General features: G+C 38.7%; 1 protein-coding gene across 1 annotated transcript in view; it reads left to right on the forward strand.

The window, feature by feature from the left end:
- Window positions 1–24,746, forward strand: part of NR1D2 (nuclear receptor subfamily 1 group D member 2) — a 29,778-nt gene that overhangs the window by 536 nt on the left and 4,496 nt on the right. The window contains exons 2-7 of the mRNA XM_047738092.1: window positions 8,024–8,290; window positions 9,150–9,238; window positions 11,623–11,767; window positions 13,949–14,568; window positions 16,393–16,578; window positions 18,548–18,758. Coding sequence (XP_047594048.1) covers window positions 8,024–8,290; window positions 9,150–9,238; window positions 11,623–11,767; window positions 13,949–14,568; window positions 16,393–16,578; window positions 18,548–18,758 — 1,518 coding nt within the window. The remainder of the gene's footprint in view (window positions 1–8,023; window positions 8,291–9,149; window positions 9,239–11,622; window positions 11,768–13,948; window positions 14,569–16,392; window positions 16,579–18,547; window positions 18,759–24,746) is intronic.

Genomic DNA, 24,746 nt, shown 5'->3' on the forward strand with positions numbered 1-24,746 from the left:
CCCCTCACATGGCCGGGCCGCGCGAGCCACGTGCGCGCTGTGTTTACGTTCGGCGGCGCGCGGGCGCCGGTTGGCTGGGCGGGCTCGTGACGCGGCATTACATAATGGGCGCTGAGGCGGCGGTGGCGGGCGGGGACACGTGAGGCCGCTCGGCTCCGTGACCCACATTCCCCGGGGCCGCAGGGACACGTGGGGGCGGGTGCGCGCGCGCGCCGGCGGGGAGCGCCGCAGCCTTCCGGGAGGCCCCGCCCCTTTGGAACCCTCCGGGCTGTGACGTGGCCGCGATTCCCTCCTCCCCCGCGGGGTTGCACACTGCGGAGGAGGCCGCGCGTGCGCGTGTGGTGAATCCCGCGCCCCGGCGGTCCCGCGGCGGGCGCCGCAGTGCACCCGCTGCCACCCTAGCGTCAGGAGACTGGGCTAGGCAGACTGCACTGGCCGCAGATTTTGGGGATACCGAGGAAGAAGTGTGGGGCCAGAACGTGCCGCAGGCGGAGAGAGGTTTCTTTGGGGGGAAGACTTGGTGCTTCCCCAAAGCGAGACCCCTCGGAGTTCTGAGGTGCTTAGATCGCGAGCAATGTCTGGTAGCTAGGACGGCACCCGCCTTTGTTATGATGCTGTTTCAGTATTTCCTGGAAAAATGGTTGCTCTAGGACGTGACCTATCTTACACACCTTCAGTCATAAAAAAGGCTCGAAAATCTCCTTGGGCTGGGAGCCTATAGGTCACACAGATAGCTAATCATTCATCTCACGTAGGGTCGGGATGACTCAGGTGATCCTAAGTGACCCCGGAACTTTAGGACGGACTGGTCATTGTTTAAGTTGATTTTTAAAAACCCATTGGTTGCTGACCTTTCTTGAACCTGATAAACAGAATTCGGCTTTATCAATATTTTTCTAGTTAAACGTTTCCTGTTACAGCGTCACAGAACAGTACTGTACTCCCTTCTCGCCTTTTGTCTGCCCTCATTGATGGTCTTTACACCTGAGGCCAGTGAAGTTAAAGAGGAAGCCAGTTTGTGATGAGCTCTGGGTGTTACACGCAAGTGATAAATTATTGAACACTACATCTTAAACTAATGATGTGCTGTATATTGGCTAATTGAATTTGAATTAAAAAAGCAAGTTTATATTTTCTAAGTTTTAAGTAAATATTTTTATATGTATACACACTTTTAAAAAACCATACCTTGAAAACAAGTGTGTGTTTTTCACCAATAGTAGAAATAAAGGCAATTTTCTGTGTTTTAATTGCCTCTGGGTCTCTTTAGCCTTTGAGGGTGTTTTTTAAAAATTGGGTAATCTGTCAGGGAATTAAACTTTTGCTTGATAAGAATTTAGAGATTATTAGGTTCAACCTCTTCAACCCAGCTTTCAGCATGAATGAATTCTTCCAGATTTGTAGCCTTGTAAGGTGGGCTAGCTCAGGAGGCTAGAAAGTTTTCGCCTGGTTTGAACCTTCCTGGAACAGTATCACTGATTTTAATCTTGCCTTTTGGAGCTATAGATAATAAAACTTCCTTTGGATAACTGTTGAACACATCACCCCAGTTCTTCCATTTTCAGTTCTTACTACTTGGTCCTTGCAGTGTTGTTTTGATCATCATCCATGTTGCCCTTTGGGCTGTAGCCCCTAGAGGTGAACAGGATCCTACAGAAATGGTTGGACAGTTACCAAGTTCCAAGTTTTGGATTCTGCTGCAAATGAATTCTCTGGCAGGCTGTGCTTTTGTGGCTTATTGGCTTTGCTGACTCATAGTAACCTTGCAATCAACTAGGACTTTTTATGTGAACTATTTTAAAGCTGGGTTTCATCCATTGTGCAGATAATTGTTTGCTGTAAAGTGTAGGAATTCACAGTTTTCTTAAATTTTCTCTTGTTCCTTTTGGCTCCATTTTCAACTTGTTCTAAGCTGTTATCCAGTACATTTGACAGTTTCTGCCATATATCTGTTAGAGGGAGTGTTGGTAAGCATTCCCTGTAATTTCCTTCAAATTGGCCCTTAGGGTGGGGCCAAATTCAGTCTGTGTGGCACACCTCTGACCCATCCCTTTGGTTGATATCATTGTATCAGTACAGCACATTCAGCCAATGACCATTTCCTCTGTCATGACATATTGTATCTTTACATATCCATGACTAATGCAGATGTGAAATAGTGAAGTGGCAGAAATTGACTGTATACGTTTCTGTCGCAGATTTTGGTTGAATATACCAGGTTCTTTAAAGTAAGTGATAACTCACGGCACAAACTTCATAACCATAACTGTAATTCACATTTTTAAAAATCGGAAAAACATTCCCACATAGTTCATTCTTGTTTTTACAAACCTGTATTTCTAACTTGAAAAAAAAAATGTCAGAGAGCAGTAACTGTACAGAAGTCAGTTGTAGAGAGAAGAGAGAAACAGCAAGATCATGGGAAGACTTAGAAGTGAAGTGGCAAGTTGCTTGACTAGTGAAGGGAGTTAAGATACTCAGAAGACGATATGGAAATAACCTCCAGGGAAACCACTGGGTCCATATTACACAGTCAAAATTAAAGGAAAGAAGAAAGGATAAGGAGGATTAATTTTGTTTGAACTCTTCTAATTGAACTCTTAAGTTATGATGGTAAAATAATAATCACCCGTATTGGTTGAGTACTTACTATGTGCCGGGCCCTTCATATGTGTCACTACTTTGATACCACAGCTTAATTTTGTGAAGGCGGGTACTGTTACCATTTGAAGATGAAGAGCTAAGTAGATTGAAGTTAATTAACTTATTCAAGCAAGTGTTGGAGCCAGATTTTGAATCCACAAAGTCCTCTTGGGGATCATAAGCTACTATGCTGTATTAGGTCTAAGCCCACATAACATTTGATAGCATGTGCACATCTGGGTGGTCTTGTCTTCTTGGGGGTAAACGAAATAACTATGTGGATTCACTTGATTTGCAGTGGTATAGGGTCATAGCTGACGGAAAAGGGTGGGTGTCAGTAAAGCCTTCTAATCTTGTCATTCCTCTCTTTTAGTCCTGTTGCTAGTCAAACTTTCTCCCGCAGATGTTAGATTACACTTGTGTGTTCCCGATCTCCTACTTCCCCTGGTAATTTACCTGGAGACAAAAAACACTATTTTACAAAATAAGACCTGTTTGTTTTGTCATCCCATTTTTTATTTATTTTCTTAATTCTCTTATGTGGTATATCACTAAATGATTTGTATGTTCTTCAAGACCCCATTTACCGTCATCTTGGCTATGTTTGCCCCTTTTGATCTTTGCCCTCCAGAGTGCTCTTATGTCATCCTCAGCAGTTCACAGTAATTCGTATGAAACAGTGCTCACAATGCAGGGGAGTGAATGGTTAACACAGCTGTTTCCTCAGTTGGTCTATAAGGCTTTTTAGGGAAAGGACCATGTTCTCTAGAGTCCTGACATTCAGGACACAGTTGGAAGGTTACATCTATTCTACTATCCTGTGAGTAGAAATTATTAGTAACCTACTTTTAAAATGAGAAGACTAAAGCTTCTTGATGGTAAATCTGTTTCATTCTAAGTTCCAAGGCACAGTCATGAGTTGAAATCAAGCATACTTTCCAGGATGGTGGGCAGTGGGAGTGCGAAGGTTTTGGTGATGGGCAAGCCTAGAGTTGGGGTAAGAAAACCCAATATATGCTGAACAGTAAGTGCTTCCCAGCAGTATAAAATTAGATATTGACTTCTGTCTTGTCTGAAGTTGACCACTGGGTAAGCCCTCGCCTGGGAACCTGGCCCAGCTCCAGGGATTTTTTTTCCAACTAAAAATAGAGAAGACTGCTTCAGCTAATTTTAGCTTGAGACATCTAAGAAGTACATTCTGCCTGTTTCTGGAAGTGTTGGGACTTGCTGGTTCGGGAATTTTCCCTTTCTTGCTTTATCATTGAAAACCATGTATGTAAAAAACACTTTAATAATCCCCTTTTATGAACACCACTTCATTTCAATCTTATGATAACTCTGGCAGATATTCCCATTTTATAGAAGGTGACTCAGTTTTGGAGAGATTGAAAGTGACTTGTTGCCCAGGTCTTCACAGTAAGAGATAATAGTCTATATTCTGGCCTTGGCCTTCAACCCTGGCCCTGCCACTTAAAACTCTCTGAGCTCTGAGTTCCTCCTGTGAAAAATGGGATAATGGAAGTAAATGCTTGTGAGGTCAAAATGGGATATGGAGTTGTGTCACTTTGTTCTTGGTATTCAGTAGGTATTTGAGGACTTGTAATTTTCACTTCCCTTTCTTCAGTGGGTTGAGGAACTATTAGATGTACTTCTTAACTTTCTAGGAAATTAAAATGTAAACCGTTTGGGTCACTAACCTTCAGGTCAGTAGATTGGTGCCTGGTAGCAAGAGTGGCTGCTAAGACAACTAAATCAGTGTTGAAGGTCTTGCTAGGAGAATGTAGCTGCTTCTAGGTGGGTCATCTTTGATACCATGGTTCCTGGCACAAATGCTTGCCGAAAAGTTTGTTAAGTTCTGTAAAGGTAGGAATTGGATATTAACTGGATTGATAGTAGCTCAGTAATTTTTCTTTGGTTTGATTTTGGAGGTTTTGAAAGGAAGGTGCTTTTGGGTAGTTAATAACAATACCTTCCATTGGCCAGTTGATGTTTTAAAACAGTTACTAAGCTATTGGGATAGCTCTGATTTCTGCAAGTTTATTTCTAAGGTGAGGTAGTCAGAAGACCTTGTAAACACAAATGGCTCTCTCAAACGCTGGCCCTAAGAAAACCATACTTTATGGAAAACCATCACTTCTCATCTTTTACTATCTTGAGATGTAAAGAAGTGAATTTACCACCTAACGTGGTAGTTCTTTAGGTAAGATAAATAGCTGTGAGATGTTCCTTTTGGAGTTGATCAAAGACAAAGGATAATATTTTCCTTTGCATTCTATTCTGAGTGTGTAGACATGTGAAAAAAGTAGCAGTTTGCTATCACCTGGAATTTCTAATGTGAACTTCAGATCTCTAAAATTTTATGAAAACAGATGGCACAGTGGTTTTACCTGGTAACATGACATTTGCTAGCCTTCCAAATTAGAATTGTTTATATCTGGATTCACAGTATATTAAGGGTATTCAGGCAGTTATGTTAATGAAAACATCAACTTTAAAATTATGAACCAGTTTGTGCTTTAATTCAGTGATTGTAGCTATTCTTAAACTTCAGTGTGCAAAGAATTGCCTGGGGAACTTGTTAAAAATTAAAAATGATCATTCCTAAGGGGCCTTCTCTAGTCTGGGCAGAGCCTTGAAAACATGTACTTTGAAAAAGTACCAGGTGGTTCTTATGATACATATTTTACATAATTTCTCTGGATCATGAGAATAAACTCAGACTTAGGAAATGTTTCCTCCTTGTGTTTGGAGTTTTAGGAGCTTTCAAAATCAGCAGTAGATGACATTTCTATTATCAAAATTACCCTTGGTCACTGGGGTGCCTGGGTGGCCCCATCGGTTGAGCATCTACCTTCGGCTCAGGTCATGATCCCAGAGTCCTGTGATCAAGCCCAGCATCTGGCTCCCTTCTCAGAGGGAGCCTGCTTCTTCCTCTCCCTCTGGTCACCTCCCTCCCTCCCCCCCCACCCTCCAATGCTCTCTCTTTTTCTGTCTCTCTCAAATAAATAATTAAAATCTTAAAAAAAATTACCCTTGGTCGCATTTTCTTCCATTGAACACAGATAAAGACATTGGCTTGTGACAGTCCCGGTTTTACTGTGTAACTATTGTGTATCAGTTTCACCAAGAGGTTGATAAAAGTTTCTGATTCAGTAGATCTGGAGTGGGGCTTGAGAATTTAGATTTCTAACAGATTTGCAGGTGATGCTGAAGCTCTTGATCTAGGGACCACACTTTGAGAATGACTGGTTTATAGGTGGGGAGCACACAGGTCTAATATTAATCATGAAGCTCTGGCTTCGCTTTGGGAAGATGATAAGCACATGCCAAGAGAACATTTGGGAAGTGGGTTAGTCTAGAAAGACAGAGTCACACCTCCAACTTCAATGCTAATAGCAGGTGTATGCTTAATGAAGGGAAAAGTGAATAGAATTCTCCACATTGTATTTTTTGTCTTCAAATTCAGGTACATTTAGTTGCATTTATGCATATTTTTGTATGATAAATACTGTTGTATTTTTCTTGACATGGTAGTGCTGTTTTAACTTCGATTTTAGGTTGTGACCAAAAATCCCTTAGAGTTACGGTTTCACTTTACTTCTTAGGATCTTCCCATCCTCCATTTGTATAATTGGTACTTAAATACGTGTCTGGTACCTTATTTCAACACAACAGACTAAAAGTGACCTAAAATTCCCCTGCCAAGTTTTTTTCTTCTGTGTAAGTGTCTTTCTGTTCTTTGGAATTGTTTTGGCCTTAGCATTTTGCTCTGTGTGTGTGTGTGTGTGTGTGTGTACGTGCATGCGTGCGCATGTGTGTTGACTTATAAAGTGTGGGAAGTGTGGCTTTTATCTAAAAAAAGATTGGGGAATCATTTCTCAATAGCAGAGAAGTTTATTTCAGAGTGAATGCTTAAATTGCAGTTATCACTTAGGGAATGTGGAGAACTCTTCACTTACTACTCTGTATAGTTACCCAGATTGTTTTCAGAAATGCCCTGTTTTGTGACTTCCTAGTAATGTTTTATGATATTTGGGATGTGTCTGTGTAATTAAATGTGGGCTTCACAAAGGCAGGGAAGTAGGTCTTAAAAATATTTACGGCAGGCTTATTACTTGTAAAGCATGTATAGAAAATAAGGAGACCCTGTGCACTTAGGTGCTTATAGTCTAGTGAGAAAGAGATGGAAACAGGTAAATAGTAGATTTAAACAAGAGCTCAGGACAGTGACAGAGATAATTTTACCTTTGTATCTGGTGCACATTGAAAAGGCCCATAAATGTTTGTTGATGATAGAAGAAAGAGGAAAAGAAACCACAGTAGATCTTGGCAGAAAAGTTGAGAGTTAGTTGTTTGGCCTGGGTTTTGGAAAAATAATATATTTGGCTATGGGATAACTCTTGCAGCATTTTATGTCTTCGAGGGAAGATGTTTGAAATTATATTCTTTTAAATACTATTTCTTAACCTGGGAGGTTTATAGTCTCTTAAAGAGGCCAAGACCAGTTTTCGCCAGGGTTGTGGAGGTTATATTGGTGAGGTCCTGAGTAGTGTTTTAAGAGTAGCTGTATGGAGAAAGAAGTGTCAGCCTTAATGTTATTCTCTTAGAGCATGCATTCTTTCAGCCTCTTTTAACATTTACTGTAAATAGCAAGTCAGAGAACAGGTGGTGAGTCTGGATTCTTTAAGAGCTGTTTATGGGTAAGTGTGTCTGCAAGGCCAGTGGCAGAAGCGGGTGGAGAAGGGGGAAGCGTAGAACTGGTTATTAGTGGATAGTCATAGAAGTTTTCAGGGATCTTTCAGGAAAGATTCAGGGAGCAGCTGCTATGAAATGTTCCCCATTTTGACATAAATTATCTGGAGTTCCAAATGTTACATCTGTTCCTGGTTAACCTATGTTTTAGCCAAGTGCTGGTGGAGGCAAACGAACTCATTGTTTCTAGGATTGTGTCACTGTAATGAAGGAGGCAGAGAGAGGACCAGAAGCAGACTTCTTCATGGCAAAAACAGTTTGCTTACTCTAAGCTCTGTAGTCAGTCAGGAAAGTTTCTCATTCCTTTTAGGTAAAAAAAAAAAACAAAAAACCCCCCAAAAAAACCCAGGGAAGGAAAAGCTTTAGGTTTGGATCTTTGTATGCTCAGAATAATAAAGCCAGTGAGAACCTTCTTATTTTTTGAATCAGTGGAAATGATCTGTGCTTTGAGCCTTGTGGAAGCAGGAAGAATAGGAAATAAGGAAATAAGTTATTTTCTCCTTTTAGGGTAAGTGGATATTTAGTCAGCAACCTGTTTCTAAAGTTACTGACTTTACTGTTAAGATTTGAAAAAATAGAAAACATATATTGGCATGTATCTAATTATGTGAATTCTCCCTTTTTCTAGGAGGTGTGATCGCCTATATCAGTTCTTCCAGCTCAGCCTCTAGCCCTGCCTCTTGTCACAGTGAGGGTTCTGAGAACAGTTTCCAGTCCTCCTCCTCCTCTGTTCCGTCTTCTCCAAATAGCTCAAATTCTGATAACAATGGTAATCCCAAAAATGGTGATCTCTCCAATATTGAAGGCATCCTGAAGAATGATCGAATAGATTGTTCTATGAAAACAAGCAAATCGAGTGCACCTGGGATGACAAAGAGTCATAGTGGAGTGACGAGTAAGTTACTTTAATTTTCAAAGGTTGGTGCCATTAATTGCAGGTGGGTTTATTTTATCAGTTTTTCATTTGGGTGTCATTTCACCCCATTTTGGGTAATCATAGTTTAGTAGTTAGGTAAGAAATCAGCAATGATTTTAAAAGTTACAGCCTGGGGGTTGTCAGATTGGTTCTTGCCACAGAGCAAGAAATGTGACCTACACTGTGCCTGACCGTGTTTCCTCTAGGGTATTCCCTGCTACCACATTTTCACAGTTGCCTTTCTTCTGAACTCTGGGTACTGAATCTGGTTTCTAGAACAGAGTACTTGTTATGGGAAGGGGTTTGCTTTCATGAAGTTGGAGCTAGGAACATTGGGGATTAGAAAACAAAGCAGCATTGGGTTAACTAAATGAGTGGTGGAATTTGGACCCCTAAGTGAATGTGGAGGTAAGATGGGCTGATACAGGGGAGGAATGGTGCCTGTTAGGTGAATTGAATTGTGTATCGTATAGCAGCCTGTGGAGACATGTGTTCACACCTCTGTTAATTGACTCTTCTGTCTGAGGAGAACTGTTTTTAATTCTGATTGCATATATATGGTGTAAACTAACTCTAGATTCATAGAATTTCAGTTTAAAATCATCAGGCTCTCAGAGATATTTTTGGCAGTCCCATAAACTGTGTTTAAAAGAAAATTAAGATTTCTTTGGATTTGTTAATTTGGTGTAAAGATTTTTCTTTTGCATTGTTAAAGTAGATTGATATCTTTGGAAAGTACTTACAAGTTGAATAAAATAAATTGGAATCAGTTGGAAAGAAAACAAACAGTTGAAGTTTTTCTTCCAGCTTTATACTTTTATGTCTGTTTGTGTCTTAGAATTTAGTGGCATGGTTCTACTGTGTAAAGTCTGTGGGGATGTGGCATCAGGATTCCACTATGGAGTTCATGCTTGTGAAGGCTGTAAGGTAAGCTACTGGTTCTGGGATTAAAGAAATTAGAGTTAGCCTTGGCCAGTTTCCATAATTGATAACCAGGGAGGATGAGAGAAGTTAGCAGCTACTCTTAAAGTTTTAAATATTTTATGTAGTATATAAATGTAACTTGTTTTGAAAATGTGTTTTTAATTCAGTGAAAGTATTTTTTTTCTTTAAGATTTTGATCAAAATAAATTTGCTATCTTGCTCAAACTTAATTATGGTATGAAACCAAGTGCACAGATGCTTATTCATTAATGCATTAGGCACTATTCCAGGTAGTGGGGAAATATCAGGGAGCAAAACAGACAAGGCACTGCAGCCCTGTTGGCTTAGTTTAAACCAAACTTTGAATAGGTCTCCTCAGATATGTTGACATTCTGATATATCAGGTATTAGGAGTTTGGAATAATTCCCACATACTTGTAAAAATGTAGATCTTCAGAAGTAATGCCAAATGAGTAAAAGAATCTTGAATATAAATCGAACACTTGAGAAACCTCATTTTATTTTTAAGGTTCGTTGACTGTTTCTTGGGTGGGGGTCAGCTAATTCCAAGTGAGATAGTCTATACCTCCTACTTACATCCGTGGAATCTCTCTCTCTTTTTAAAAAATCTGACACAACTATTTCTCCTGAGCATCAGAAATTAATATCGTCAAGACATTTGCTCTTGCTGTTTTCTCACTGAAAGCCAGTTGTAGGAATCCGGTTTGGCAAGATAAGATGGGTGAGCAAGATGAAGAATATACATGATGGAAGAAGAAATATTTTCTAGGGTAGCCCTGAATAAATTGTGAGTTTTGTAGCTCTTAATGGCTGGATCACTTCACAAGACTAGTCAGTATTTAATACAGAACTAGTACTTTTCCACTGTTGAAAAAATTCCTTATATTCTGTTTACTCTTTCTTTTCTTTTCTTTCTTTTTTTTTTTAATAAAAATGTGAAGTAATTGTAGAGCAGGCATCATTTTCACTGTATTGCTAAAGAAACAAAAGCACAAGCAAAGGATCCTAATTGTGTGTCCTTGATAAATACACCTAATTGTTCTATAGCCTCTTAGAGATGTGTCTAGTTCAGATATTTTAGTGTCCACATATAACATTGCAATAATAAAATTTTAAAATGTTGTATTTCAAAATTATACAGATTCTTGAAATGTGTGGTTAGTTATGATATTAAAGGAAACTGCAACTTGAAAGTTTGGTAGCTGTGTTCTTAATTTCTGTGTTCTTCCTGAGACCGTGGAGCTGGAGCTCTTTGAAGACCCATCACAAAACATACTCTTTTTTTTTTTTTATTTTTTTTATTTTATTTACTTATTTGACAGAGAGAGAGAGAGAGAGACACCACAAGTAGGCAGAGAGGCAGGCAGAGAGAGAGGGGAAGCTCAGGCTCCCTGCTGAGCAGAGAGTCCGATGCCGGGCTCGATCCCAGGACCCTGAGATCGTGACCTGAGCCAAAGGCAGAGGCTTAACCCACTGAGCCACCCAGGCGCCCCCAGAACATATTCTTAAATTGTTAGTGTAGTAAAGGCAGTTATTTGTAGCCATCTAGCTGGGAACTGTCTTTCCTTGGATCACTAGCAGCTCTATGGGTGTGTGGTGTCACATGTACCTGTTGCTTACAAGTAGCCAGGAACATCTGGCACATGCAAATAGACCTTGCTGGTATTAGCAGGTAATGATCCAGGAAAGACCAAGCTCTTCTGATGGAGTCCTGGGTTCTAGTGAGGGAATTACAGCTATGGAACACATTTCTCTGTTAGCTCTTTAAAAAATAATTCATTCATATTTCAAGAGTTTTAGAATTTGTGTGTGATTAAAGTTTGGACTGGAAAGTGTGGCTTCAGGCAGAGGCCAGTAACAGGGTAAAGTATGGTGAAGGGGTGCTTGGCAAGCTCCAAGATTCTCCAAAGGGAAGAAGGGGAAGGAGAGTTTTGGTTGGCTAGTAGGCATAGGTGCTTACTAATAACAGTAAGAATCCAGTTAAATTCTGTGTGTCAGTGTTATGTATCCCTGTATTCTAAACCAGAATTACTTCCTAGGAGCTAGTAAAATACTCGATAGTTGCGGGGGGAGTGCTTACAAGGATTTCATCTGGATGTTTTATTTATTTATTTATTTATTTATTTTTTTTTTTTAAAGATTTTATTTATTTATTTGACAGAGAGCGATCACAAGCAGGCAGAGAGGCAGGCAGAGAGAGAGGAGGAAGCAGGCTCCCCGCTGAGCGGAGAGCCGGATGCGGGGCTCGATCCCAGGACCCTGAGATCATGACCTGAGCCGAAGGCAGCGGCCCAACCCACTGAGCCACCCAGGCGCCCCCATCTGGATGTTTTTAAATGGCTGAGTACATCTTCCTTTGTTCTTAGGGTTTCTTTCGGAGAAGCATTCAGCAAAACATTCAGTACAAGAAGTGCCTGAAGAATGAAAACTGTTCTATAATGAGAATGAATAGAAACAGATGTCAGCAGTGTCGCTTCAAAAAGTGTCTGTCTGTTGGAATGTCGAGAGATGGTATGTTCCCACTTTAAGGAGTACTATTCTTAAAACATATGGAACTAGGCTTTTATTCCAGACCTATAGGCGACTTAACCAGTGGCCTTCTTGTGCTTAGAATGAAGTGTATTTTAGAAAACACATTTTGATGCCTTGTAAAATGCTAAATTCTTTAAAGTTAAATATTAGTGTTATCGCCCTGGAAAACAGCTTTTGGCTCTCTTTGGGACTTCTTGTAAAACCCCCCCCCTTTAATAATAATAAATACTTTATTTCCTAAAAAAAGAATTCATTCTCTCTCTCTCTCTCTCTCTCTTTTTTTTTTTTTTTTTTGAGAGAGAGAGAAAGAGAATCTCAAGCAGGTTCCATGCCCAGCGTGGAGCCCAACACAGAGCTTTATCCCACGACCTGCAGATCACGACCTGAGCTGAAGTCAAGTGTTGGAGGCTTAATTGAGCCACCCAGGCACCCCTCTTTTTTTTTTTTTTTTTTGAATATAGGAATCCTTGGCTCTTTCTCCTTGATTTCTTAGCATTTCTGAGGAATCCATTTCTCCTATGTGAATTACCTCTGTGACTTTTTTAGCACTGAGACAGTAATGTGCTTTTAGGGCATAGGTTCTGAATACATTGAAAGGAGATACAAAACTGAAAGGAACAGTAGGGTCTGGGGTGGAGATGATTGCTAAATTCTGGCATGATCCATTCCCATAAAAAATAAAAGTTAATTTGTGGGACTATTAGTTTTTTCTGTGGATGACATCACTGGAACATTTAACTCTTCTATTATGCTTACGAAAGTCACTTTTGGATGGTCTCATTCAGTTCTAAGTAACATTACAGAAGAGTATGAGGTTTTCAGAGGGATTAGTTTAGTAGGATTAATTAAGAATTGCTAAGAATGAACCTGATATTTATCTAGGGAAGCATCACTTAAGCAGTCCCTTAAGTTACTCTAAATATATTACACAAATACTGTTTGTAATAGAGCTTCTTGAGTAATGGATTTCAGCAGTTGATGTTTTGGATTTCATTTGCCTGAACATTTTTTTTATATTACTGGAAATACTGATCCAAAGTTGGTGGATATTTTGATTTCCCCCAAAGAACAGAAATGGCAATCATTTGTGAAGGAGGGAGTAGAGGTAGAGTGAAACATGATAAAATTGTCCATGATAGCAATAATGTCACAGGTTACAATTAGATTAGTAAGGAGTTCTTGCTGGGTGGGTATATTGGATATTTATTATCTCCATATGAATATTAGACTAGAAAGCTTTTCTTTTCTGTCCCTCAGGGATAGGAATATTGGAGACAGAACACATTCTAAAACGTGACCTCTAAAATAATGGAAGATGAATGATTTAATTTTTCATTGATTTTAATTAAAATCCAGCAAATTTTCCAAAAACTGCATTTCTATTGGCTGTGTTTTTTTTTAATTAAAAAAATTTTTAAAAAGATTTTCTCTTTTAAAAAAGCTGGAAAAGGAGAGAACAAATCCTTTTTTTTTTTTTTTTTAAAGATTATTTATTTATTTGGGAGAGCGAGAGCGAGAGAGGGAACACAAGTAGGGGGAGTGGGAGAAGGAGAAGCAGGCCTCCCGCTGAGCAGGGAGCCTGATGTGGGGATCCCAGAACTCTGGGATCACGACTTGAGCTGAAGGCAGATGCTTAATGACTGAGCCACTCAGGCACCCCAAGAGCAGATCATTTAATAGTTGGGTCTTGAGAATAGGGTTACAGAAATGAATTGACAAAGGTTAGATGTTCAGGGACTACTTGTACCTACTAGGTTCCATTAACATTAATGGCTGGGGGTGGCTGAATCCCATTTGCCTTCTTAAGAACACAACCTTCAGCCTTGTTAATAAGTGCTGTGTAGTAATGCCGATCTGCTTCAAACTGTGATTTTTATTAGTTAATTTCAAATTTTTAAAGTTTTGCTCCTAAAAACCCAAGACATAGATCTTCTCTTAGTTCTTTTTTGGAAGAAAAATGAAAATTTTTTTCCTTTCCACTTCCTCTGGTAACATTAAAAATATAACCAGCAAATTTAGAATAATTTGGGCCAGAAGCATGCAGATATTTTTTATTTGTATCACTAGAGGCCATAGCTAACAGAGATAATTTGGTGCTATTCGTTTTTATGAACAGGTCTTATTTAGAATATAGACGTTAAATATTTTTTTCTTTAATAGCTGTTCGGTTTGGTCGTATTCCTAAGCGTGAAAAACAGAGGATGCTAATTGAAATGCAGAGTGCAATGAAGACTATGATGAACAGCCAGTTCAGTGGTCATTTGCAGAATGACACTTTGGAACATCATGAACAGACAGCCTTACCAGCCCAGGAACAGCTACGACCCAAGCCCCAGCTGGAACAAGAAAACATCAAAAGCTCTTCTCCTTCTTCTGATTTTGCAAAGGATGAAGTGATTGGCATGGTGACCAGGGCACACAAGGATACCTTTATGTATAATCAGGAGCAGCGAGAAAACTCAGCAGAGACCATGCAGCCTCAGAGAGAACGGATTCCCAAGGGCATGGAGCAATATAATTTAAATCATGACCATTGTGGCAGTGGGCTTAGCAGCCATTTTCCATGTAGTGAGAGCCAGCAGCACCTCAATGGACAGTACAAAGGGAGGAACATAATGCATTACCCAAATGGGCATGCCATTTGTATTGCAAATGGACATTGTATGAACTTCTCCAATGCTTATACTCAACGAGTATGTGATAGAGTTTCGATAGATGGATTTTCTCAGAATGAGAACAAGAATAGTTACCTGTGCAACACTGGAGGGAGAATGCATCTGGTATAGTGAAATCAATTTTTTTACTCAACTTGCATCAAGAAAAGCTTTTGAAGGTTTTATTTTATTTGTGGGGAGTATACAAACTTCAGGGGCAGGGGTGGTATCAGAAGACTTGAGACTTACAGAATCAGTATTGTGTGATATTTTAGGTCACATACTTATAACATCATTTGTTGATTGACCCAGTTTCACACAGAACTAGGTACAAGCATGCGATTTGATTGGTACTATGATTGGGATTAAGATTTTTTTTTTTTTAATTTTTTAATTTTTTTCAGCATAACAGTATTCATTATTTTTGCACCACACCCAGTGCTCCATGCAATCCGTGCCCTCTACAATACCCACCACCTGGTGCCCCCAAGGGATTAAGATTTTAAATAAAATATGGATCATGTAGAATTGATCCTTTAATTCTTAGAAATCCCTTTCAAAATTTAAGCATTCTGATTAATCACTATCTTACTAGCTTTGGGATTTTCTCAAGGGGCTGATCATTTAGCTTGCCACAGTTTGTAATCCTTTAATTTCTATGGAGAGGGTTCTTTAACCATTATAATACAAAAAGGTCTTTGAATATAGAACATGGTTAGGTGTTTTACTGTTTGAGAATTTTAGAAATAATACACTAGTTTCTAAGGATTTTCTCAGACTTGGTCTTATGAGATGAGTTAATGTTATTCAAGGTTTTTTTTTTTTTTAATCAAATACAACAATCTACATGAAAGTACAGTGTTTATATTCAGCCAAATTTTCATCAAAAACAGCAGTACCACACCATTTCCAGTATAAACCATGAGGTCCTTTGATAGTGCTTGGTATTTTCTATAGCCAGGTAATTAAAGTCTTCCCGTTTTTTCATTTTCAAAATAGCTGAGACTACTCCAATTCTTTTGTTAGATTTTTCTTGTCACTTGCAAGTATTTGATTCCATGGGTCTGAAAGGTGATCTTATATCATATTAGACTTAATGGCTACCTGAAGGAGGGAAAAATTTACAAGCATTTAGGTTCTAATTTTGTGATATTCTTCATGGTTATAGAATCATCCTGTTCCTGCATCTCCTATGGATTTAGTGAAAATTTAAAGGCTGATTTTACTAACAGAGTACACAGTGAATGTTCATAATCTTTCGAGCGTTCTTATACCTTGTTTGGCTTCCTAGTTTTTCCTCACCAATCCTTATACAGAAGGTGCCCCTTGTATCTCCCATCATTCTCTAATTGGACAAGTGGAAGCCAGTGGTCACAGCACTGTTTATGAAATAAATGGTCAGTGGCCTTTTTAGAAAAGTGAGGCATCTCACTATCTTTCCTTCTTTGAAATTATAATACTGTAATTGTGCCGTTTGGAAAAAAGTGAGTTTTGAAATATTAACTAAATATTGGGTTCTAGGCCTGTGACTTCTAGCTATATTTAGAGAAATTAAACTTCTTAGAATCTCATTTCCTCTAAGAAATAGTAATTATAATATCTGCCATGACTAATGAATAGGACTGATAATAAAGTATGTATGAATTTGTTTGAAAGTCATAAAACCAGCTTAAGGTGGCAGCAGTACTAAAAAATAAACTCTTAAACTCAGGTTTTTGAAATAGCTTAGGCTGCCTCTTTTGTGATGCACTAATTGCTGTTCAGAGTAGGTTGCCATGAGGCTTTCTAACATGAGGCAAGTAGAAGAAGAGAAAGTATTATTATTAGTAGATTTTACCTGTGTGTGAGAGTTATTTTCACATTGGGGTGTCCAATGATTTGAGATGCCACTTTCGAAGTTTCTTTACCATCTCTCATAATTTAATAGTTTTTCTGTTTTGTGCATGCTAGGTTTGTCCAATGAGTAAGTCTCCATATGTGGATCCTCATAAATCTGGGCATGAAATCTGGGAGGAATTTTCAATGAGCTTCACCCCAGCAGTGAAAGAAGTGGTGGAATTTGCAAAGCGTATTCCTGGATTCAGAGATCTCTCTCAGCATGACCAGGTCAACCTTTTGAAGGCTGGGACTTTCGAGGTAGGTTTTATTTATCTAGAATATCGATGCATGGTGTGTGTAGTATTTTATTTTCATTCTTTTCTAAATGAGTACTTATAGTCCAGAGACTAAAATTACCAGCAAAAGAATAACCATATCAGAATCTTGGGAAGAGATGTGACAAATCCAGAGTTTCTTAGGGCTTGAAATACAACTGCTCTGTATCCTCAGCGTGCAGATTTCCTCCAGGTTGTAGTATTACTTCCAGGTATGGACTGCAGGCAGGGTCTGCAGAGTGTTCGACACCCACTGAAATCCTAGCCTGGTGTTCTAATACAGAGTACAAAGGGTAAATAGAATGTGGTTTTTCTCTTTTAGGAGATTGTAGAATGTTTCAGGTTTATGTGAGATGTGTCTTCTCTGCTACCGTGGACTTTCTTGGCCTCATCTCATCCAGAATCCTTGCTATCTTTTCTTCTCTGGCTTCCCTTGCTGTGATGTATTCTGCCTGGACTTAGGGGACAGCTGCTGTTGCCAACTTGAGTAGGACACAGGGGCGTCTTTCTGTGCTGTGTTAGATGCCTCCCACCTATGGCTTCTAGGTGCTGCTGAAGTGTGAGGAGCCTCAGGACTTGCTCAGAGCTCACTTAAATATTATTCTGAAATGCAGGGTGGTGGGTGGAACGTTGGTGTCTGGTGGGCCACTTCTTTGATCCATGGGGGACGAGATCTGGGGAATATATTTTCATTTTCCCCTGCTGGTCCCACAGACTGAGCTCTCAGTTGTTAATGATACTGAGTGGCAGCCTACTCAGTAATGCATCCTCTGGTATTTGCTGATAATTGCTGTCATCCCTGTCATCTCATTTCCTTTTTCCTCAAACCTGTTTTCATGTATGGTAGTGCACATTCCGTGTAAACTTTGGCCTAATTCTCTGTTTTTAGGAGCACCTGGCCCAGAATGGAAAAGGAGCCATGTTCATAAATAAAATAGCTGTGGTATAATTTAGAAGTAAAACTGTTAGGTTAGGATTTTCAATGTAAAGGAAAACATTAGAGTTAAGATTTAAACTCTGAATCTTAGAGGGGTGTCAGTGATTAAGTTCAGTTCATTCATTTTTTGAGGTTAAGTAATTGTGGCCCACAGAGGTGCAGAGATTTTTCTGAAATAACCAATACATTTCTAACAGCACCATAACACAAATCCGAGACTCCGGGACTTGTGTTCTTTCCACCTTGTGATATGACTTGGGATTGCTGTGTTCTAGTTAGTGCCATAGAATACCCTCTTTTGGATTGTCTTGAGTAAAACAAGTCTTTGGGAAAATTGCAAAGGGGAGCTATTTGTTCAGTATTCCTCTGGTTATGAAAGAAATATGTGACATAGGTGTTACCATTTACTATAGGGGAGGGAGTGCCATAGATAAGCGGTTGCTGATTTGGTTTGGATTGAATTACAACTTGGTGTCTGGAACACTTCTGCTGTAATAGTTTTCTTTGTGTATTGTCTCTTTGGATTATGGTTTCTTAAAATAGTCTAATTAGAGTTTATCCGTGCGTTTGTCTTGGCTATAATTGGTGTTTTGATGTCTCTAAGTGTTGTTGCATTGAAATACTGCTCTTTTTACTTAGGATTTAGAGACCATGTTATATACTTGGTAGCTTAAAGAGTTTCTTTAAAGCCTTTGGCCAAGGCCCAGTTTCATATTTCTTGGCATTATTGCCTGCTTTAATTTTATATTTGCATTTCAGAATCTTTATTAATAGAGTTTCAGAATATCACAGGACTCTAGTCCTGCCACTAGTGGCTGGAATTTTTTTGATGTTCACTCCACAGATATTTATTGCTTTGGTAGAGATTTTTGCTTTAAGGAAATGGTTCTGGGTAAAAATAAACTCAGTTTTTCTTTTACAACTTTCTTTTATATGTAGGATGTTTCTTAACTGGCTTGAATACTGAATTATTTCTTAGTACTGAACTCCTTCAAATACATTTTTCTTTTTCCAGGTTTTAATGGTACGGTTTGCATCATTGTTTGATGCAAAGGAGCGTACGGTCACCTTTTTAAGTGGGAAGAAATACAGTGTTGATGATTTACACTCAATGGGAGCAGGGGATCTGCTAAACTCTATGTTTGAATTTAGTGAGAAGCTAAATGCCCTCCAACTTAGTGATGAAGAGATGAGTTTGTTTACAGCTGTTGTCCTGGTATCTGCAGGTAAGCAGGCTGGTGCAAAATTGTGCTACATCCAGAATATAAGTAACCAAGTGAAGAGAAGGTGGAACTATGTTCCAGCAAGCTATCTATAAGGCAAGAGAGCCTGAGGCACATGCTAAACTGTATGAATAATCTGTTGTTTTTGCGAAATCAGACAGCAGAAATTCAAAAGTGCTGTATGATAATAAAATGATGTTTAGATATAGGCCTCAAATTGACAACAAGACTTAGTCTTTAACTTTTGCCTGTAATTTTTACAACTCTAAATTGTTGCTTTTGTGGATTTAACTTTGGGAGCATAGGTGGTTCTGATACGAATTTAAGTTTTAATTAAAATGTGTATTACTTGAAAATGTTAAAATTATCAAGGTACATTAGTGTGGTCTGTTCCCAAACTTGGCGAATTATGAGTAGGCTTTTACCTAGCTTTGCCCTGAATTTTCTGTGTGATTTGCATAAATAATTCTATTCTTTTGGGTCTCAGTTTCCTTGTGGAAGGAAAGGATTGTACCATGTGAGCCAACCTGGGGTCTGGCACAGAATAGGTACTTAGTTTCTGTTTGAATGAGTGACCAAGATTTTTGAGTCCTAACACTAATGTTTGTTTATATGAGTCACTGATGGCAGTTTCCCTGCCACCTTGCATTTATATTACATTATTTCTGACCAAAGTATTTCAATTTAAATAATAGCTATTAAGATAATAGCAAATGGGAAATTGATACACAGTGACTTTCCTGGGGATATATAAGTAAGTACCAGCCATTTTTAGGTATCACTAACTTTATTTTAAAACATTGAGAATTATACAGTATTTTGTTATGACTTACTTCAAGTTTCATATTTGCTTCCTACTGTGTAGAAGCCATTGTACCAGGTGCTGTGGGGGTTATAAAGTATAAGTTGTAGCCCCTGCTTATGTGGTAAACTGTTAATCAGTAACTCCTAATGAGGTTAGGTTCTTTGTATATCTTAAAGGGCCTGTACATTAGTGGTGTAAATAAGAGTTATGTAAATAGCTCTATATGTAAATAAGAGTGCAAATAAAGAGTAATGCCATTTGGAAGCATAATTTAGCTACCTATTCTGATCAGCTCTACCTAGGTGGCTAAAAAATGCACTTACGATATGGAATAGTATTACAGTAACAGGTTAATAAGAGATAACTTATTTTCTTACAAGTAACCTTGTAGTTAATGCTTCTTGCACTTCACCTACCATTTTGCAGTCTCTTGATAAGTAATAATGGTTTGAGTTGACATCAGATTAATAAATGTATTGTGAAGCTAAAGGTAATCCATACTTTGTAATTTCTTTATCTGATCAATATGTGCACAGGGGAGACAGAACGAGCATTAAGACACATGCTTACTCTCCAAGCATCTATGTTTTATTTGGAGAGAAAGAACTAACACAAAAAGCTTTATGGTATTAAGCTGTGTGGTTCTGACTGAGGAAGTAGGGGTTCTAGGAAGGAAGATGAAGTTACCTGAGAAAGCTTTGTGGGGAAGATGGAAGTACAGCTGGAATTTGAAGGATGGGTTAGTAGATTTTCCTATCAAAACAGTGATGAAGCGGCTTTGGAGAACATGAGGTAAGGCAGGGGCAGGTGGCCAAAGCCGTATGTGTACATCAGGGAGGAAAGGGATGGAAGGCTTGGGAGTTAAAGGGACACTGGATTATTGAATGACCACAAGGAGAACTAAGCAGAGGTTTTAACTGAAATAATGGGGCAGTGGAAAGTCAGTGTAGGAGAATGATGAGGCATGGACAGAGTCATGGTTTGACATTAGTTCTGCATGTTTATCTTGGGTAGATTAGACAAGTGAGTCATTGGAGCTGGAGGGTCAGGTTGAGAGGCTGTTGAAATAACTTCAGGTAGGAGGCAGTGGAGTGAACTCTCCTGAGATAGGTGTAGTAGAGGAGGTGGAGCAGGAGGGACTGTCTCAGAGATGGTAGAAAGGAAGAAACAGTGGCAGGGGATTAAACAGGAGCTCTCTACCAGGAAATATGCCATTTACTTATATTTTCTACCAAGTGAACATAATTTTTATTTTGTTTTAATCTCCTTTTGAAAAAGCCTTGTTTTGTTTATTGGTCATAACAATAATATGGGTTCTTTGCAAAAGTAGAAAATACTAAGATGAACATAAAGATGATAATATTGCTATCAAAAAAGATCACTGTCAACATTAGGGAGTCTTTCTCTGTCTGTTCACCTGTCCATCCATGTACCATTTGCTTGCTTATTATGGTACATAAAAAAAATATGTGACATACCGAGTGGAAAAGACTGATAACAAAAGAATGTAATGCATTCTTATTTTTGTTCTGTCTACATGAAGGTACACAAGCAACACATACACAGACACAATTTCATGCATTTTAAAATAATTTGCTTTCACTTAAACATATGATAGTGTTGATGTCTAACTTAAATCTTTACCATGAAGAAAGGACTATCGTTATTTTTTTTTCAAACTTTATTTTTTGTTTTTTATTTTTTATTTTTATTTTTTATAAACATATAATATATTTTTATCCCCAGGGGTACAGGTCTGTGAATCGCCAGGTTTACACACTTCACAGCACTCACCTTAGCACATACCCTCCCCAATGTCCATAACCCCACCCCCCTCTCCCAACCCCCCTCCCCCCCAGCAACCCTCAGTTTGTTTTGTGAGATTCCGAGTCACTTATAGTTTGTCTCCCTCCCAATCCCATCTTGTTTCATTTATTCTTCTCCTACCCCCTTAACCCCCCATGTTGCATCTCCACTTCCTCATATCAGGGAGAGCATATGATAGTTGTCTTTCTCCGATTGACTTACTTCGCTAAGCATGATACCCTCTGGTTCCATCCACGTCATCGCAAATGGCAAGATTTCATTTCTTTTGATGGCTGCAGACTATCATTATTATTATTTTTTAATTCATTTTTAAGATTTTATTTATTTTTTTGATAGAGAAAGATCACAAGTAGGCAAAGAGGCAGGCAGAGAGAGAGGAGGAAGCAGGCTCCCTGCTGAGCAGAGAGCCCGATGCGGGACTCTATCCCAGGACCCTGAGATCGTGACCTGAGCCGAAGGCAGAGGCTTTAACCCACTGAGCCACCCAGGCGCCTGACTATCGTTATTTTTAAATCAGTATTTATACAAGAAAATAAAATTCAGAAACTACAGAAGATAAGTCTCTCCTTCTTTCTCCCAGCCTACTCTCCAGAGAACTAGAATTCTTTTTTTTTTTTTTAGATTTTTTATTTTTATTTATTTGACAGAGAGATCACAGGTAGGCAGAGAGGCAGGCAGAGAGAGAGAGGAGGAAGCAGGCTCCCCACTTTGCAGAGAGCCCGATGCGGGCCTCGATCCCAGGACCCTGGGACCATGACCTGAGCCGAAGGCAGAGGCTTTAACCCACTGAGCCACCCAGGCGCCCCCAGAGAACTAGAATTCTATCTGTCTTTCTTCTTAATTGTTCTGGGAGTTGCCCACTCAATTCTAAATATTGTGCTTATAGCTTTTTTTTTTTTTTATTGAGTAGATACAAGTGACAAAAGTGTCTTCTCTTTGTAAGTTTTATTTTTACAGTTACTTTGTTTTATATAAAATTATAATATGCTCACATTCTTTGACCATTCACTTTTACATAAACTCTCAGATAGAATATAGATGGAATCTTCTCCTTAGGGAGACAGTATCGTCATCCGATATCCTGGCTTCTTTTGCTATACCTTTTTTTTTTTTTTTTTTTTTACATTATCAAGAATGAAAATATTCATATTCTGTTCTATAGGTGTGATTAGTTTCCATGCTTTATCAGATGACTCTAAATATTGAAAAGTAAAAAAACTACATTTATAGTATTAGGATTATATAAATAGTACCCACAGTGTTCACACAGTGGTGTTGAATTGGTAGATGAGGCAATACAAATTTTAAGATTTTATTTATTTGAGAGAGAGACAGCATGAGCATGGGGAGTGGCAGAGGGAGAGTGAGAGGGACAAGCAGACTTCCTGCTGAGTGAGGAGCCTTACAGTGCTGAAGTCAAACACCTAACTGACTGAGCCATCAAGACGTCCCAAGGCAATATAAATCTTGCCCTAAACCTGTGCCTCCCAAGGGGGGAATGTTCCAAGTATCAAATAACAAATGGATCATTTATACTCTATTAATTGCTTAGAATTTGCTTTATATTTAAAATAGCTTTTTGTTTTTCTTAGAATCTACAGTTGCCATCTGGGTTTTGTTTTGGTTGTTGTCAGATAAAGTGCTAGTTTCTAGATCTCATTATATAATTTTATCCTTACAGCAGACCTCTGATGTGAGCTAGGATATGTTATTTTCAAATATAGGCAAGAAATTTGAGGAACAGAAGGGTTAAGTTGTCCAAGGTCGTGCATTTTTAAAAATTGGCTGAGCATGCATTTGGACTACTGTTGGCCTGGCTTCAAAGCCTTTCTGTTATACTGCTTGTTAACAGAATAATTCTAGCTGCTAAGAGAGAGAGAAATCTAAACCATGATGTTTGCCTGTGGTGTTAGAAGACTGTTGATGCCATGGAGAAAAAGGGAATTATACCTGGAAGGTAAATTGTTCTTGAGATTCTGTGAAGTGGCAGCAGTCACTTGCAGTTGAAGATGAGGGATGGATGGGCATATAGGTGTGAGAACAATCTGAATGTGGATTTTAGTTGTCCTCATAGAGGTTTTTGTGGAAGGAATTTGACTTTCATCTTGTAGGAAGTGATTATACACAGAAGATTTTGGTGAGATTTGGTGTTGAGCGGTGAAGAACCTCTCTGAGTTTAAGGAAGTAAAGGACAGGTATATCGTGAATTAAACTATACTATAAACTATGAGGTAGGTAGTGTAGCATTTAGTACATCATTTAGAAAATCAATTTTTATTTCAATCTGTGCATTGTATTATTTTAATTTCTAGAGGATTATTACTTATGATCCAGCTAGATTTGTAGGTAGGTTATTTGGCCTTGAAATCATGAAATCATGGTTTTAGAAATGCAATTTTAGAAAGACTTAATGCAGTTCACATTTTTAGGTGTAGGAATCCATTTTCCTGAAGTTCTGAGTTGTAAGGAGGAAGCATAGGTCTTTCCAACAGAGTATTCACTGAGAGACTCATAATATTAGTTCTAACTCAAGTACCCTTCTCTGCCTATCTAGATTATTTTGTTTGTAGGGCTCACAGTCATTCTTTTCCCAGTTGTTGGTATTGTAAATTACTGATGATGTGATGCAAACTAGGTATTTTTTTCTGCTCTAAGAGGTCTCTCAGGGAAGGAATTTTGGTTTGTTAGACGTTGACTGCTAATTCCCTAAGCACCTATCTCAGTAGCCATATACATTCAGTAAGTACTTGGTGAGGGAATTAATAAGTTGCAAGGATATTGAAGAAAACAATTACTTGAATATTAAAGGCAGGAGAGACACTTGGAAGCATCATTGAAGGCTTTACGTAGTTTTATATGGCCATTATGATTGTATGATCAAAGTTGTATGTTAAGAGGTCTTTTCTCCATGTAACAGTTTTGTCTGAAAACATATGACTCCCCCAAACCAGTAGTCAGCATTCAAATTGTTTCTTTTTCCATAATAATTAGCACATAGTTCAGTAATAATCCACACTTTATTAAATGTAAGATAAACCTGTTTTCATCATTTTTTTCTGCATTTAGAGTTAATCAGACTTCCCCCTTGACTGTGAAATTTTAGTCTTTGCGTTGCAAGTGGCCTTTTTAGCTACCAGCTACAATGCAGAGCCTTGTGAAATATCCTTGTGAACAATGAATAAAAAAGGTGTGAATGGCCAGAGATTTTTGCTTCCTTGGCAGTATCTTTCTTATTAATTTAAACTCCCTATACTGGGAGCCATTGAGTATTTCTTAGGCTCTACTGCCTCCTATTGTAAAGGGAAGAAATAGTCCTTGATGTTGACTAAAAAAAAAAGTCCATGGGTAAACAGTATAGA

This window comes from Lutra lutra, chromosome 1, assembly GCF_902655055.1.
Source record: "Lutra lutra chromosome 1, mLutLut1.2, whole genome shotgun sequence".
Lineage (NCBI taxonomy): Eukaryota > Metazoa > Chordata > Mammalia > Carnivora > Mustelidae > Lutra > Lutra lutra.